Genomic DNA, 16,998 nt, shown 5'->3' with positions numbered 1-16,998 from the left:
GTACCTATCTCTCTCTCCTTCTCTTTCTCTCCTCCTCTTTTTCTCTCCTCCTCTCTTTTTCCTCATTCTACACGAGGACTTCAAGAGCGTTGTTCTTCATGCATTTTGGTTCAAGGAGTTAGCAACGTCCATCACGATTGCCGACAGATGAACAACAAAGTTAATTATTATCGGCGGTAATGTCAAAGACGGTGATAAAGCAAGTGGCCATCAGCCGCCGGGTTTCGGAGGTTTTAGCACGGTTTTATTACGGTTTAAGCAGAAGTGGAAGCTGGCAGTAGCTCATCCATCATGTTGAGGTGGCTCCATACAGGCGCGAGCGAGTTGGCCGCTATCATGCCCGAGGCGGCGGCGGCAGGCACCCCAATACCCGGCATACAAGAGTCCCCGCAGACGCTAAGTCCAGGGATGGGAGTCTTAGGGCCGGGCCAGGACTGCGGATGGGAGGAAGGGACGAAAGGGGAGGGTTTTAAGAAGAAAAAAATTAGGAAAGCAAACAATCTTTTTATATATAGATGTATGTATATAACATTACATTATATTACATATTTATATTATATATTAGTATATATTAGTATATGTATAGCAAGAATATCAGTGTAAACATCTGGGTAGACCTGAAAATACAAAACTGAAAGACGGAAGAAAATACACCAAAAAAGCATACTGTCCATAGCTGATTGTAACACTCATAACATTGTTTGACCAAGTCACACCAGGGTAGTTGCGTGCCGCTATTAAATCCTGTGGCCGCAACCACTTGAAAAGAAGTGTTGAAGCAACGCCCCCCCGCAGCGGTCGCACCTGTCCACCAGAGGCGCTGATTCCAGGGCCGTACGAGCCCCGATGCCGTCGGAGGAAACGTTCGTGAGTCAACGGGGAGCCCACCAAGGTCAACTCCGTACGAGATCGAATGTCGGGAATGAAGCGCTCCAGAGCCTGCCGGTTTCGGAGGTTTTAAATTATTGCGATTTTAATGATGTTTCCACTTAGTTAGGGAGGTGAGTACTGGGTTTCGGAGCGGCTGTATTGTCCATAGGGCATTCCAGGCAGCGGAGCGGCCATGGGAGGAAGAATCGAATTGAATCGAAATGACGGAAGACGTTCTCTGACGTTCGTTAACACCGGAGCAGCGGCCTGCTAACACGGCCGTGGAGACACGACTCCGAAACCCCCTGTCCCCGCCTCCTGCGGCCCCACCTCCCAAAGAGGCTGAGCCCGCTCCTCCTTCAGGGCCTTATACCGGGCACTCCGACGATCCAGACCCGCCCACAAATCGTACGGCTCGTTGGCCGCGCAATAGCAGTGTACTGTGGCCTTGCCTGCAAAGCACGCCGGCATCGTACAATGATGTACGGCATTGGTTGCAATGGAGGTACGGCAAGATGAGGAATCTATATAAGGCGAAGATTCTTAGAGGCTATAGCTGGATGGTCAAGGTCAAGCATTTGACGCTTCATGTCTCGGAGTTATTATAGTTGTATTAAAAAATATTGAGGAGTGAGGCGCAGAGAGCGCCTCAGCTCGGGATGGACTCGATTGCACAGCGGCGAGGGAAGGATCCGATCGCCAACTAGGACAACTGCTGGTTCGGGGAGTCCTTTCTGTGGACGTGTAACAGGCGCCCTTACGGCGTATCTCGGCCACTGTGTATGCGCCCGCCCACAAGGTCAATACACATGAGGCAGCGAGGGGGGAGAGCTGAGCAACCTTGGAGTATTCGCTGTAGGGGCAAAACCCGCGAGTGGGCTAAGCAACAAACCCCCAGAGACGGAGAAAACAAACCGCCAACGGAAATCCAAACCGCCAATATCAGGATACAACCGTTAACAGAAAACCAATAACACATTTCCCAGTGTGATGATGGACGACGCAGAAAATGAGATGATCCCGAATTATAAGGGCGGTACGGCACTAATGATGATAATGATGATAATGATGATGATGATGATGATGATGATGATGATGGCGATGATGATGATGATGATGATGATGTTAATCGGCGTTTCCTCCTTCCCCTCTCTGGGTCGGCGCCCCCTGACTCACCAGCGGGTGCCAGGCTGGGGTCGAACACGGTGGGCACGGAGGCGATAATCACATTCTGGAGGAGGAGGTGGGGAGAAAAATAAAACATTCAGAATCACGTTAAAATAGTTTTTTTAAAAATTAGAGAAAACAGAGGAAAGCGGAAAACGAGGTAAGCGATGTGAAGAGGAATAGACGCCTCCAGGGGAAATAAAATGACAGGAAGGATATAACCTTGGGTGTTGCCGCCCTCCTCTTCCGACCCGGGCGCCCCCCCTCTACACTCTCTCTCTCTCTCTCACACACCCACACCCGCACACGCACACCCGCACCCCCTCTCCCTGACCTGCGGTTCCGTGATCCGTTGCCAGTTGTTAACGACCAGATGGTGGCACTCCAGAGTGGGGTCCAGTCCGGTGGCGTCAATACCCAGATGCAGGTGCATGAAGCTGTCCAACTGTCATTCGCGGGGTGGGGGGGGGAGGGGAACAAATGCGAGGGACTCAGAAGTAAACCCGGGTGGGGGGTGCGGGGGGGAAAGACGAACCACGAACGAGTGAAGGTGCTGTCAAGGAAAGAATGTACCAGACGTAGAACTGGGGTGGAGTTGGGGGGGGAAGGAGGAGGGTTTGGTTTGGAGAATATACAAGAGCAACGACGCCGGTATGGATTCAAACCAGGTAGCATTGCCGTTGGTAGTTGTTGGTTGAAAAGAAAAAATGCAACGGCAATCGTTATCTGACCTGATTTATTCGTCGGTGTAGATCTGGATCTAGATCTAGATCTGGATCCGTGGAAACACACACGGTGCAGTACCACCACCCTTCCCCTCCTCGATCCATTTCCCGCCATCTTCCACTAACCGCCGGAGTTGGTTAGATATTGTGTTGGAGTGTAACGACGATGACGGAGAGGAATAAAACATTTCGTGGTCGAGGGCGGGAAACGGCAACGGTCAAACGGTAACGGTCAACGGCACAAGATGGATGCGATAAATAATTCTTAGGCCCCCTCTACCTCTCCTCCCATCAGTTGCCGATTTCCACTTAGGGGGACACACGATGTACGAATAAGTTGTGGTGTTTCCCCTTCCTCTCCCCCGGCCTCCCCCCCCTCTTGAACTCACCGCCGGCGTTGCCGTACTGCTCCGCTCCCACGCCGCTGGCGCAGCACCCGCCGGCAGCAGCCGTTGGGTGTCCCACACCGATGCATTACTAACCACGCCGCATCGGGCACGAATCACTTCGACAGGGCCAGCACCAGGACCGGCAGTAGCGCCATCGCTACCGTCCAGGCTACGGCGGCTGACATCGCCGCCGCCGCCGCCGTCAGCACCGCTGCCATTTGAGGGCGCTGCCGCTGGCGGCCGCAGCCGTACACCTGCCGCACGGCCGCCTTCAATGAGGATCTCGTCCACGTGGCTTCGGAGCAATAGCCGTCCGCCGTACTTCTCCACGCCCCGTACAAGTGCATCGATGATGGCCTTACTGCCACCCATCTGCTCAAGATACATACATACATACATACATACATACATACATACATACATACATACATACATACATACATACATACATACATACATACATACATACATACATACATACATACATACAGCTCTCTCGACATACGTTTCGAAAGGTAGACAGGAAGGTGAACACATATCCAAAAAGGCTACGAGGCATACATACACACTACTACATCCCATTCCGGGCAAGGTAATCGCCCACCCTCCCAGCCTCCCACCCCCTAGCCCCCCCGAACATGACCCCCTAAACCACCCAACCCCAGGCTTACGCACCAAACCCCTTCCCCTCCCCCCAACACACACACCCATAACCCCTATCCGTCTATGGTATTTTCTTTTCGTCATTCGTCTGTGCTTCGAGCAAACAAGCTGCCAACAATCGAGTTCACTAACCCCAACACAGACCCACCCCCACCCACCCCCCGCCGGCCCCCACTCTTCACGCCCACACGCACCGGATAGTCGATGGCGGACCGGCCCGCATTGCGCTCCGAAAACATGAAGGCCATTTCCGCACAGAGCGTGTCCCGGGCGGTCATACCGGACAACACAAAACACTGCAGCGTGCGGGTTTGCGTGGTTTGGGGAAGGGTTTTTTTGGGGGGGGGATGAAGGGGGGAGAAAACAACCCGCGTCGGTGTACACGAGGCATAAGGGATGGTGGGGTGTTTACGGGGGGAAGACGAACCACAAACGAGTGTTTAGGGGGGCTCGGGGGGGAGAGGCAGGCACGTGTTTTGCCGTACAGGGAGTGAGAGGGGAGATGTGTTTTTAGAAAGGTACATTGCGCACGGCCTTAAAAAAGCACAGCAAATCAAGTCATGTAGGTTCTCTCTCTGCTTTTTGTGCGTCTGTATGTGCATGTGTATGTGTCTCTCTTGTAAATGCTACACATCAGACACGCTATGCGGAAAAACGTTTTTGCTGTACAGACCTGTACGGACGTGCAGTACGGTGAAGGAGAAGCCAGCATCTCGCAAATGTTAAACACCGCCTTCAAGATATGGTATTGCGTTTCGCCGTACGATGCAATCCTAAATTGTACAACAATACTTAGCTATTTTTCATTCCCGGCTCACCTCGAGATCTATGAAGGACCTCAGCCAGGGGTGGCTCACGTGCTTGTCAACCAGGGCGGAGAAGGGGCCCTGAAGGAGGGGCTCGGGGAAAAGAGGGGGGGCCCAACCCACCAACGTAAAGAAACCCGCGATGGTCGTAATGATGGTGGGTAGGGAAGGGGGAAGAGAGGGAGGGGGGAGGGAGCTTATGGGCCGCTTTACGGACGGACGGACTCCCTCCTACCCCCTTTTTCAAGAGAAAAAGGCACTATACGGAGCGGCGTGCGACGCGCGTACAAACAAAACCTACACACAATTCCCCCTGTCGTACAATGCCGTACCGAACTGTGTCGTACCGTAAGCATTGGTGCCACAATGGCGGTTCCCAGCAGCTCCGGCCCTAGGAACCTGGCGGCGGTGAGGGCCACCCCCAGGTCCCCCCGGAGTGCGGCGGCGGGGAACAGCCCCGCGGCGGTCTGGTGTGGGGGTTTTAATGGGTGTGTGGGGGGGGGCCGTGAAGGGGTGTGTGGGGTAGGGTGTGTGTGGGGGGCCGTGAAGGGGTGTGTGGGGTAGGGTGTGTGTGGGGGGCCGTGAAGGGGTGTGTGGGGTAGGGTGTGTGTGGGGGGCCGTGAAGGGGTGGGGTGGGGTGGGGTGGGGGGGGGCCGTGAAGGGGTGTGTGGGGTAGGGTGTGTGGGGTAGGGTGTGTGAGGTTTTAAGGGGTTTGGGGGGTAGGGGGTTTTGGGGGTACGGGGTGTGGGGTTTATATGAGTGGGAAGCCGGGGTTCTGAGAGGAGAAGAGAAATGGGGCGGTTGTGCGGGTGGAGTGGATATGGGCGTGCTGGTGTTCAGATGGGCTTTGTTGTAGAGGTTGCCACCAAGCGTGTATGTATATATGTATGTATGTAGTGTTGTGTGAGAGAGGTATGCAAAGTGCATGTGACTGAAGAGGAGGATGGGGAGGCCGGTGGGCGCCATGAGCCCCTTCATCTCCAACTCCTTCACCGGTACACCATACACTCCACAAACCCTAAAACCCGCGAGGAGGGGGAGGAGGAGGGAGGTAGGGTGTATGAAGAGTGGGATGTATGGTGGGTTAGAAAAGACGAACTACGAGCGAGTGAAGCTGCTGCCAAGGAAAGAGTGGAGGGAGTGGATGGAGGGGTAGATGGAGGGGTGGATGGAGGGGTGGATGGAGGGAGCCAGTACGGTCAGTCCGCCCTCCACAAACCCACACGATTCTCGCGTGGCTGCACCCCCCCCCAAAACATACACACATACACACACGCACGGTGAAGCTACTCACGTGCCGTCCTCTCCAGTCCTTACCCCCGACTCCGTTCATTACAGCACGCAAATACGTACATACATACATACATACAAAACACACAGACACGCGCCCGGGTTTCCCCCACTCCACTTTCGGTCAGTTCTACGTCTGGTACACTCTTTCCTTGGTCAGCAGCTTCACTCGTTCACGTGGTTCGTCTTTCCCCCTACCCCACTCCCTCTCCACCGCTCCCCAACCTGCAGCGGCCCCATGGCTCTGTCCAGCTCCCGCCACTGCCTGAGCGCCTCAGGACCCCCCTGCTGCAGAATGGTGCGCTCGTAGGCGGCTGCGTTGGCTATGTTGGGGAAGCAGCTGCCACCCCCGGGCGGGGGGTAGACGATCCACTGCGTATGGACAGGGGGGTGGGAGGTGGGTGGGGTGGGGCGGGGGGGTTGAGGGGAAAGACGAACCACACACGATTGAAGCTGCTGCCAGGGCAAGAGAGTATCAAGGGGGGGGTTGAGGGGGATGAAGGGGGTTGAGGGGGTTGAGGGTGAGGGGGAAAGGGGATGTAGAAAAGGCGAACCACGAACGAGTGAAGCTTCTGCCAAGGAAAGAGTGCACAAGAGGGGGGGCCGCATGCATGATGATGATGATGATGATGATGAGAGCACTTCGAACTTTGGAGGTGACGGGGACAAAGCAGTAGCAGTAGCAGCAATGGCAGCAGCGACTGCAGTAGTAGCAAGATTGAAATTCCTTTACTGCCGCATATGCGCGCGTCTCCCATTTATTTCATCCCCCTAATCCAAAGCGTACATACATACACACATCTAACCCATCAACCCAAATCTGCCGCGTCCCACAAACGCCTACCACGCACACAATCGTTGCACCCCCGAAACCTGGCCATACCCTGTCGTACTGCTTGCTCTCAACGCGCTCTCCAACAGCGTCCAACACCTGTCCACTTGCCGTACAGCAGGTATTTGGGGAAAAGATGGGTTTTGAGGATATTTGAAAAGTGAGGCGTGCACGGACGGTTCCGGAGCGATTGAGAGGGGGAGAGCGAGAAACAGAGAGGTTGAGGGAGGGAGGAAAGAGGGAGAGAGGGGGAGAGCGAGAACGAGCGAGAAAAGTAGCTGGGAAGAGCTCAATGCGGCGGCTGGGCGCCGCGGTGGGACGAGACTGTGTGTGTCTGTATGTGTGTGCGTGTGCTTGTGCGTGTTTTTGCCTGTGTGTCTGTCTCGTGTGTGTGCGTGGAGGGGGTGTTTTCCGGGCTGTACACAACAAGTAACGGGTCTACGGCTGACGACTGCGGGGCCAGGTTTGGGCGGGGTGCGACGCAGGGTAAGAGTACAGAAAACACGACAACCGGATCCCGCCGCGGCCCATACACATACGCACACACCTCTTCACCCTTCACCCCCCCAGGCCATAATTCCCAAACACCCATGACCCCGCCACTCCTCATATCGACCTCAGCCTCACCCCCCACCCAACCTCACCCCCACCCATCCCAGGAGATCCATCTAAACCCCACACGCCATGCGCGTCCGTACCAACCGCAACCGTACACAAGTCCTTCCCCATATGAGAGTCAGGGGGAGTGGAGGGGAGTAAAGTGGGTTTGGTTTGCCCCCACCTGCTTGAGGGGGTTGGGGCTGCCATCTCCCGGGGGTCCACCGATACCTAGGAAGAAGGACGGACCGGCGTCGAACTTGTATCCCGCCACCTCGAACGAGTGCGCGGCACCGCCTGGGGGAGGGGTGAGGGGGAGGGGGAAGACGAACCACGAGCGAGTGAAGGTGATGCCAGAAGGAAAGAGTGATGCGCCGGAGGGAAGGAGGGGGGAGAATGTCATGCAACAGCAGCGGCAGCAGTAGCAATAGCAGTTTCGGCAACAGCTGCGGCAGCAGCAGCAGTGCCAGCAGCGGCGGGGTGTGTGGATAATAGCTGCGGCTGTCTCTATCCCCCAGGGCTACCACTCATAGACGACCAGAGATTTCTGCTGTGCTGTGCTGTTCGTTGTGGGTTTATGTGCGTTTATGAATTTGCTTTTAGCTCACATGTTAGCTCATAGCTGCTCATACAAACAAAACACAAGAAACTCTGTACTGCCAGAGCCATCAGCCAGGTACCAAGAGCCCAGTCCTCACCCGCCAAGTAATGTGATTCGCACACCGTCACCTTGTAACCGTACTTGGCGAGCAATGCAGCGCAGCACAGCCCTGGAAACCGCGGGCGGATGTAAATGGAACGGAGTTTCGGCTTAGTGGGATGTCTTGTGTCGTTGTCACACAGCCTTCACTACACCGAGTAGAAAAATGAAGTATAAGCAAAGCGGGTCACGTAGGTGCACTGGGACGGCTTGATTGTTTGCGTTGCGTCAGGACAACGACCTAGGGGTCGAACGGGTCATTAGAACGCTCACCGCCTATTCCCGAGCCGATGACAACAAAGTCTGTTTCATGACTTCGGTTTTCATTAATTTGAGAAAATTGCGGCTCCATAGCGTCCTCAAAGCTTGCAGCGAGCCGTTTGGGGCCAGCAACGGCAGCACGATTCGAGGTAGCAGTAGCTAAATTTCGCCTAATAGATGGGCATGTCATCACACACGCATCCCGCCGAGCACGCATAGTCGGTCGTTGCAGCAAGGGTCTCATTCTTAGGAGTTAGTCTTTACAGATACTTACAAAACGATATAATTAATATGGCATATGTTTTGCCACTTGGCCCTGATAGAACATATCGCATGTGTAAGTTGTCATGCTGCGGTGAGTGGGCAACATTTGAAACCGGACAGCATACGGACGAGCAACAGACGTTCAGACCCGGCCCATAGACCATACTGTCATACGCAGCGCACGAGCTTAAGCCAATTGCTTTGAACAGCAAGCTTTACGGAACTCGCCTTACTGATAGGTAGGATTGCTCAGTGGGAAGATGTGGCACTGATTATGCCGCTAGCGCGCACCTTGCGTAAAAATAGTAAACATGTATGGCTTAGCTCATCGTGCACTACACCTCTTGCAAGAACGAGGTACACAACTGGAGGAGGATGCCGGGGACAGGCGAACCCGCCAGGTAATATAGGGGCTTTCACTCTGGCTGGGATATTGCTGATGGACCATCAAACACCCTACATTTCCGCTTTCCTAATTACACAGATTCGCAAGAGCGCCCGGCCGCGCAAACCTGTAACTTGGACATGGGTGCGTGTGCATGGCCGGAGGTTCGCCCAACCGCCACCAAAGGTGCACCAACTCCCTTGCTCCTTACAGGTGATGGCACAACTATTGGACCTGCTCCGACAGTACCCGGGTGGCCTGGCGGTACGTGCGCACTAGCTCGCTTGCGAACGCATGCACAGCAAGTATCCCACAGCACCGGCCATCCCTTACCCTGATTTGAATCCATGCCATGTGTCCATATTATCGCCCAACGGATCACAACTAGTGAACCAAACATCCTTCGCAGGAGTCCGCCCTGATGACAGAAATCCTGTCCCGGCGCATACGGAAGCAGGCAAGTTGGATTGACTACCTGTCCGTGTCTGCTGGCGCTGTGTGCACCGTTATTTTTGTGAATAACGGTATAATCAATCATGAAGCTCTGGGCGCGATCAATGACCGGGTTTTCCCTTTTCCTGGTTTGCTAAGCGGTGATGGGTTCCTCGCGAATTCAGAGGGCGCACACATTCCGACACAAACAGCGAATGACTTGTCCTTTCAGCCGCCCAGACTCTGACCTGATCTTCTGGCGATCTGGGTCACTGCATAATACGAATTAACGCCGTTTCAAGGGATCCAAAAAACTATCATCCGTACATAAACCTCACCCAGCCCAGTATGTTGACCTGGTTTAAATGGCGGCGTGACGATCTGGGTCATCTCGGTCACGTCGTTATGTAACTGGAGCTTGGTCAATTATTCATTTATTTATTTATTTGTTCATGTTTTCATCTGGGTCACGCGACTTGATGACCTGAGGTCGCATTACGGGGGCCCATGGACCGCAGGGTAAACCTGACTGTGCACAACCAAACCGTAATGGCGATAGCAACGAAGCGAGTGGGACGGCGGCGACGGAAGCAGCAGTGCCGTACGGTGGCGGGCGCTTCTTGCCTGGACAGGTGACTCTCAGCGAACTAATGAAGAGCAGAATGGCGAGGACGGCTGTAGCTGCTGCGGCCTGCTCGTCCTCCTCCCTGTCGTCTTCCACGCGGTCACCAGGCGCTACGACAGCTGTTGTCGTCGCATCGGTGGCCCATGTGGAGTGCCTGAATCCGCCGTACGGCCCGGGTACGGCATCGCGCCGTCGTACGTATAGATTGTCTGCTCAGGCAAGGGTGTCAGGGTTGTAGGAGTTTGTGCCGTGGTCTTGCCCAGTAGGGGATGGGATGGGATAGGTAAAAGTGATGGCTGGCGAGGTATCCTGTGGTATCCTGTGGTATCCTGTGCTGGCGAGGTATCCTGTGTGGGAGAGATTTTGGTTTTTACGAGGTGAGTTGAGGGTAGTGTTGTCTTCGTTGTCGCAAACAGCAGCTTGAACATACATACGGACGCACAACACACACACACACACACACATACAACACTGTATCAGCAGCATGACAATGGCGCACACGTGCCGTGAAAAACACACACAAAAAGAAAGAAAACACAGCACTGCCCGCTTTGCCCCACTGAATATGCTCCATTCGCCAGTGGTTTGTGTTACCCCCGCTGACCTTACATCCTGGCCATCCAGATCACCCATCCAGATCACCCATCTAGATCACCCATTCGTCCAGCGGCCACACACCCGCCATATCGCCTTTCCTGTCGCTCGCCCATCCCATCTTTCCAATAGCAATAATACTCTTTACACAACGCTGCTGGGCATCAAGAAGCCGAGGTTGACGACTGCTGGCAGGCAACGGGGAAACAAGCATCGGCATATCTTATTCCGTCGCGTCATATTGCTTTGAACTCCCCAGCAGCCGGTACTTTTGGACGTCAACATTTGCCAATTCTTGTTGTTGCTGTTGTTGTTGTTGTTAGCTTCACATGTGTTTCCCCTCTTAATCCCCCTTCTTGCAGGACCCCCGTTCGAGACCGTGGGCGGCACCTGGCAGCTCTATTTGGAAGAGGGTGGTCCAACAGCAGTAGCACCTGCGGTAGCTAGCAGCGGCTGCAGGAGTACGGCAGCAGTAGCAGTAGCCGCACCCCCAGGGGCGGGGGGCGGTCCGCATCCCGCTGGCGTGGCAATTCCCATGTACCTGCACAGCGAGCTTCGGCTGCTTGTGATGGGCCGGACGCCACTTCTGGCCGGTGTGTTGCTTGCTTATACTGACTTGCTGGGATCTTAGCCGCGGATAGGGACTGGCGAGCATGGCGTGCCACGCGAGTACTTTGATTTGCGTGCTTTGTGTAATGTGTAAATGCGTTTGCGTTTTTGATGCAGGTTGATAGGGAATGAGGGGAAGGTCTGTGTGTGGGGGGGAAAATGAGGGGAGGCGGCCGAGAAGAGAATAGTTACCGAGGCCGGGGAAGCAGTGGCGGATGTGTTCCTTGCCTGGGCAGACGGCTGTAGGGGGTTTCCTTTCCACATCACATCTTCCACATTTGCTTTATTTTTACGTATGTATCTATCCTCTCAATATCGTCTTGCCAGTCCCCCATCACTCAGCGTCATCATCACCTACGCTCACACGAGTGACATCGATATATGAGTGATATCGAAATCATCAACCCTAAAACCCTTCATCCATACCTCTCCCTCTCCGTCTCCCACCCAGCTCTCCCAATGCCCCCAACTTGTTTTTCTTCCCCCCGGCAGCTGGTCGCCGCGTTCGCATTGCGGCAGTGCCCCCCAGGTCGGCTCCCGCAGCGACCAGTCCCGCGGTGAGGGCTGCGGGGGCGCTAAAATAGCGTAGATATGGAAGTAGCATATAAACATCATATAAACATCATATAAACATCATATAAATATCATATATATATCATATAAAATATCATATAAATATCATTGCGCTAGGACGCCCTATCCAGCGTCCACACATTCCACACATTCCCTCAGCCCACCCCCCGAATCCCCTCTTCCTCTCGCACACCATTCATTTTTTCCTCACAGGGGCGTTCCCTGCACACCGCTTTCCTCTCTCTCTCCCCGTTTTCTTCCTTCCTTCTTCTCATCCCCACATCGAATTTTCACTTGACCATCCTCGGATTTCCTCTTCAACGTCGTTTTGGTCCCCATCAAGAAAAACAATTATTCACATTCTTCCCAGCGTTTCCCAGCGTTTTTTCCATCTCCCATTTCCGGCTTCCTGGTTTCAACAGGTGACTCGGCTGCTGCCCACTCGCTTCATGGTTCCGGAGCTTCCACCATCTCTCCTGATGGGGGGCTCCACCGCGGGTACCGCTCCAGGGTGCCCCGCCGCCGCCGCCGCCGCCTCCCCTGGCGGCATTGGCTGCTGGTTAAGCTCCTGGCCACATTTCGATGCGCTGCGCCACGGCGGTACGGATCCCTTGGGACTCAGCCAGGTGCGGTTGACGGTTGGGTGGTTGAGGGGGAGTTAGTTACGTGGTTGAGTGGTGGTGATGATGATGCGGCCGTGTGTGGTGGTGGTGGTGGCAGTGGTGGCGGGGGGGGGTTGTTTTCGTGGACCCAGTGCGGGTGGTGGTGCGGCTTGCTGGCTAGGCCGCTGCAGTCAGGAGCCGCCTATTACACCCTGCAATTTGCGGTCAGCCGACACCAACAGCATCACCCACTGCTGTGGCATTGGTTCCACGCAGCAGAACCTAAATCCAAACCACCGCGCCGACCCCAGTACGAAGAGAAGGCTGCACCGACAATCCTTAGTTATCCTACGTTACCACGTGAAAATTTTCAGCAACAACACATTCATCCCGCACTAAAGTTACCCAGGGACAGTGCCGGTCTTGTCGAAGCTAAACTTCGACTGTGTGATTTTTATTAAACACACAGAGTCTATTGCCTATGCTACACTTTGGGGGGTGTTGGGGTGAGGTTTGGGTTTTTTAAATTGGTTCAACACCCTGTTATTACTGCGTTAGGGTTCCGGTGGCCATGACTTTTAGGGGACTTGTATTTCTCTGTCGTCATGCCCACAGGCCTGCGATGGCGCTCTGGCGGCTGTGGCCCGGGGAACTCGCGCCAAGGTGGCTGGCTGGGTGGTGGCGCGTGTGGTGGCCGTGGGCGCGGCGCCGCCTAGGGAGCCTGGCGCCTTCGACAGATACCGGTAAATCGGCTGTAACTGTCGAGTCATACTGCGTTTAGCTGGTTCCGGTTTTCCTTGTCTTGCGTGGGGAAGCGTGAAGAACGTGTTTAGCGCCACACAATCGCACACGGTCTACCTCTACTTTCCCCCTTCTCCTTTTTCTCTCTCTCTCCTCTCCCTCTCCCTCTACTTTTATTTCATTCTCATATTAAATTTACGAATTATTAATTATATGGATAATAAATATATTTATATTAAATTTATAAATATATTTTATTTGATATACTTAAAAGGCATTTTCTTGCTGGCGCAGGAGACGTGTTATCTCCCTGATTGACCCGTCGACACCGCCAGGGGCGGCTACAGCCGCCGCCGGGGCCGGCGCCGCCGCTGCTCCGACCGTCAGCTTGGACTTGTTCGGTGACGCGGTGGTACTGGGGGACTTGTTACTGGCAGGGGAGGTCATCGCCATGTACGAACCTACGGTGCATGTACGGGATACGGCGGCGGAAGGAGCGGTGGCGGCGACGGCGTCGTTGTCGTACGAGCACACCACAGACACGATTCTGGCAGTGTTGCCGTCCTGTTGGGGTCTGACGGCGCCGGAAGCGGCGGCGGCGGTTCCGACGCTGCCGTCGTCGGGGGTAGATCTGATGGATGTGGATGGAGAGACGGCGGCGACGGAGGCGACGGGTCATCTGGGTCGTCCCAACTGCGGCGGTTCGGGGGAAGCGCCGGCAACGGCTCCCACCACACAGCAGCAGCCGCATTCACAGCGGTGGTGCCTGCACCCCAAATCTCCAGGCCAAGAGCCCCGCCATGCATTGCTAGGTCTGTGCAGCTTGGCCCCATCGGCACATCTTGGAGGTCTGGGCTGGGTAAGCGGTGGCAGCTGTGACGGCGCCGCCGCCGCCGCCGCCGCCGCCGCTGGTGGTGCTATTGATGCCACTGGTGCTACTGTAAGCGCTGCATTAGCGGCGGCGGTTGGATGTACCGCAGCTCCAGGGCCCGGCGATGGCGTCACCTGTCGTACAGTAGTGGTGGCGCGAGTCCAAGCGGTGCTGGGCTACAGCCATGGCGCCGGGACGGCGCACGGGTACGGCACATACGGCAATACGAGGCGAGGGAGGGCTGATGTCGCAGCGACGGGAGAGGCTTTGCTTGTGTTGCACACTTCGGGGCTGTGTGTTTCGGAGAGGAGGGTGTGCGCGCACATGCCGCTTACCACTATCTCACACAGTTACCTTCATTGCGGTTAGTTAGTTGCTTGTAGCGCCACGGCCGCTGCTGTACAACCGCTGCAACTGCTTTATCCCTCCGGTGCTCTCGTTTCGTCTTTGTTGTCTTACAGTCCCCCCCACCGCATACACACACACACACGCACTTGGACCCCTCTCTCTCTCTCTCACACACACACACACACACATTTCCCCTACACCTCTCACACACATGCACACACACACAGGGGTCGTTTGCGGGTGCTGCTCAACGACGGTACGGGTGTAGTGGCGGCGGAGATGCACCTGGCGCGGGGCAGTAAGGTCGGTGGAACAGTCCACGTGGTGGGTCCGTCCGGGGGCATGCAGAAACGGAAAAAAAACGGGTAAAAAAGATGCGCGGCTGGAAATGTGGCGAAGTAAATGTCCGTCTGTTTGTCTGTTTGTCTGTCTGTCTGTCTGTCCTCGTGGACCTCCAAAACGACGCATTACCACTGCTCCAAGATCTCGCACTCTAAGCGGTTGCTGGTCCCCTTTTTACGGGCCCAACCCCAATGATACGTCCACGACGCTGCGCCCGTGACGGCGACAAACAAGGTGCCGTCGTACATGCGGGAAGGCCACGTCGTCATTCTGCTAGGTGCCGTACCGCTGCCTGCCAACAGTGCCTCCGCCGTCGCCCTGGCTGCCGGCGCGGCGGCGGCGGCGGCGGCGGCGCTGCAGCAACACCGCCGCCCCCAAGAACGCACCCTGACTGTCAGTACGACTCCAGCCGCCGTCACCGCCGCCGCCGCGGCGGATGGTGCCGCGCTGGCGACCGAAGTGCCGATCCAAGCCCTGTCGTGGAACGAGACGGCGCCGGAAAGTGAGGCGCATAGCCTGACGTCGATGCCCGCCCATATGACAACGCCGCCTTTGGTGTCGTACACATGCTTGGCGGCGCTGCGGCGGGCGCATCAGTACCTGACGGCTTCCCAGGCCCCGGCCAACGAGCAGTGTTGGCGAGAACAGCAACAACATTCGCACCGCCATCAAAACAAGCAGCATTCGGCGGCAGTAGCACCAGCAGCGCCGCCGCCGCGGCTGCATTGGCCCGTGGACGTTCTCTCCGCCGTCGCGGCCGCCACCCGCGAGCTGCCGGACCCTCGAGGTATCTGGAGCCGCGATGTGCCGTACATAACGCGCCCCTTCGTCCTGACTCCGAGTGGTAGCAGGCATGAATGTGCTGACGGCAGCGCCGGCGGTGTCGGGGCAGTTGCGGCCGTGTGCGCATGCCCTGGTTTCGGAGCGGCCACCAGGCCATCATCATCATCATCAGCAGCAGCACCATCATCATCAGCAGTAGCAGCAGCAGTAGCAGCAGCTGCAGCAGCACCACTAGGCGCTGTGCCGCCGCCACTTTGCAGCTGCAACGGCGGCTGCGGGAGACCTTCGCCGCTGGCGGCTGAGTCGGGTACGGCGGCTGAGTGTACGGCAGATGTGTGGTGCGGCGCGTTGGCATGTGTTGTGGTGATTCGGTCAGCCGTCGTGGAGACGCATCGTGTGCACAGGTAAAGTGTTTAGAACGCAAGGAAGGAAGGAAGGAAGGAAGGAAAGAGCGCCATTTGTTGTGAAAGACTTGCAAGCTTTGCAAAGTATGATGATATCCAATCAGTGTGTGAAGGTTACAAGTATCTGACCACTGATGATATCTATGTAATGTGTGTGTGAGCATGTGTAAGTAGGGATTTCTCCACAATTGCGGACGGCGGGTTGAGTTTGAGGGGATTCAGACCTTTACAGGTCTTCGAAGCTTTGCTGTTCGAGGAGGCGGCGGATTGTTGATGGCGCTGTTGACCTACCAACCTCATACTGTTCTGCGGTGATACCTATCTAGGCAATGCGGCCGGCCGGTACAGCGTGCCGCATCCATGTTCCTGGACTTCGAGTTTGATGACGTGGACAACGATGGTGGCGGAGGCGGAAGCGGTGGCGGAGGCGGTGGCGGAGGCAATGGCGGTGGCGGGGGCAATGGCGGTGGCGGAGGCGGTGGCGGTGGCGGTGGCGGTGGCGGAGGCGGAGGCGGTTCTACAGGTGCACCAGGGGCACCGGCTGCATTAGCAGATGGCGGTGTTGGACATTCCTCCCTTCCGTTCAAAGCATCGACAGCGACGAACGGTCTCGCGGACTCTCACACCACCCTAGACACCCCCAGCAAGGACCAGTCGATGGTGGGTGCAAACTGAAACTTTGACCTGCGGCTGAAATCCACATGCGCTAGGTCGTTTACCCTTCGCGAGTCCAGGCCCCGTCCGAACCAAACCCACTTGATGCCCCCTCCCACTACCCCTCCACACCATCCTCTATACCCCGCTCCCACGGTACTACTATAACTGTACGGAGTACGGCAGGACGGCTTATGGGAGTGCGGATTTTGTGGGCTGGATATCGTACAGGACGAGCTCACGTGGCAGTACCACGGCAGTCTGACCCTGGCAGATGCGCCGCCGCCGCACCCGCCAGCTGCGCCGCCCACCGGCGCTGAGGCTACTGCTGCTCAGCACACCGCAGCTGCAGCTTGTGCTACTGCAGCTGACGCAGCCGCCACGTTACCTGCTGATCATGGGGCACTACATGTGAGGCCAGGGGGCAGAGGCCAGGGGGCAGGGTCGACTAGTTGAATTATTTGGGGGTTC

The 16,998-nt window shown here is 56.0% G+C and overlaps 2 protein-coding genes across 2 annotated transcripts in view; one reads left to right on the top strand and one right to left on the bottom strand.

Moving 5' to 3' along the window:
- Positions 1-254: 254 nt before the first annotated feature.
- Positions 255-8,391, bottom strand: VOLCADRAFT_64714 (uncharacterized protein; the record flags this gene model as incomplete). Its single annotated transcript, XM_002954298.1, has 15 exons — positions 255-434; positions 805-939; positions 1,201-1,322; positions 2,047-2,101; positions 2,372-2,482; positions 3,152-3,267; positions 3,361-3,523; positions 4,009-4,110; positions 4,633-4,701; positions 4,968-5,087; positions 6,136-6,282; positions 6,794-6,841; positions 7,524-7,636; positions 8,038-8,109; positions 8,313-8,391. The coding sequence occupies 15 exons, from the start codon at positions 8,389-8,391 to the stop codon at positions 255-257; spliced, it is 1,632 nt and encodes a 543-aa protein (XP_002954344.1).
- A 1,907-nt stretch (positions 8,392-10,298) lies between these two features.
- The window catches only part of VOLCADRAFT_118707 (uncharacterized protein), a gene marked incomplete at both ends in the record, with an annotated part of 8,204 nt that continues 1,504 nt past the window's right edge, over positions 10,299-16,998 (top strand). Inside the window, 10 exons of the mRNA XM_002954372.1 lie at positions 10,299-10,383; positions 10,963-11,193; positions 11,702-11,766; positions 12,205-12,408; positions 13,000-13,127; positions 13,420-14,202; positions 14,572-14,647; positions 14,921-15,873; positions 16,200-16,396; positions 16,826-16,938. Of these exons, the coding sequence (XP_002954418.1) occupies positions 10,299-10,383; positions 10,963-11,193; positions 11,702-11,766; positions 12,205-12,408; positions 13,000-13,127; positions 13,420-14,202; positions 14,572-14,647; positions 14,921-15,873; positions 16,200-16,396; positions 16,826-16,938 (2,835 nt within the window). The remainder of the gene's footprint in view (positions 10,384-10,962; positions 11,194-11,701; positions 11,767-12,204; positions 12,409-12,999; positions 13,128-13,419; positions 14,203-14,571; positions 14,648-14,920; positions 15,874-16,199; positions 16,397-16,825; positions 16,939-16,998) is intronic.

The sequence above is a fragment of the Volvox carteri genome (genome assembly GCF_000143455.1).
Source record: "Volvox carteri f. nagariensis unplaced genomic scaffold VOLCAscaffold_42, whole genome shotgun sequence".
In the NCBI taxonomy this organism is placed as follows: Eukaryota; Viridiplantae; Chlorophyta; class Chlorophyceae; order Chlamydomonadales; family Volvocaceae; genus Volvox; species Volvox carteri.
The sequence above is the reverse complement of the archived record's forward strand: the minus strand, read 5'-3'. Positions and strand labels throughout refer to the sequence as shown.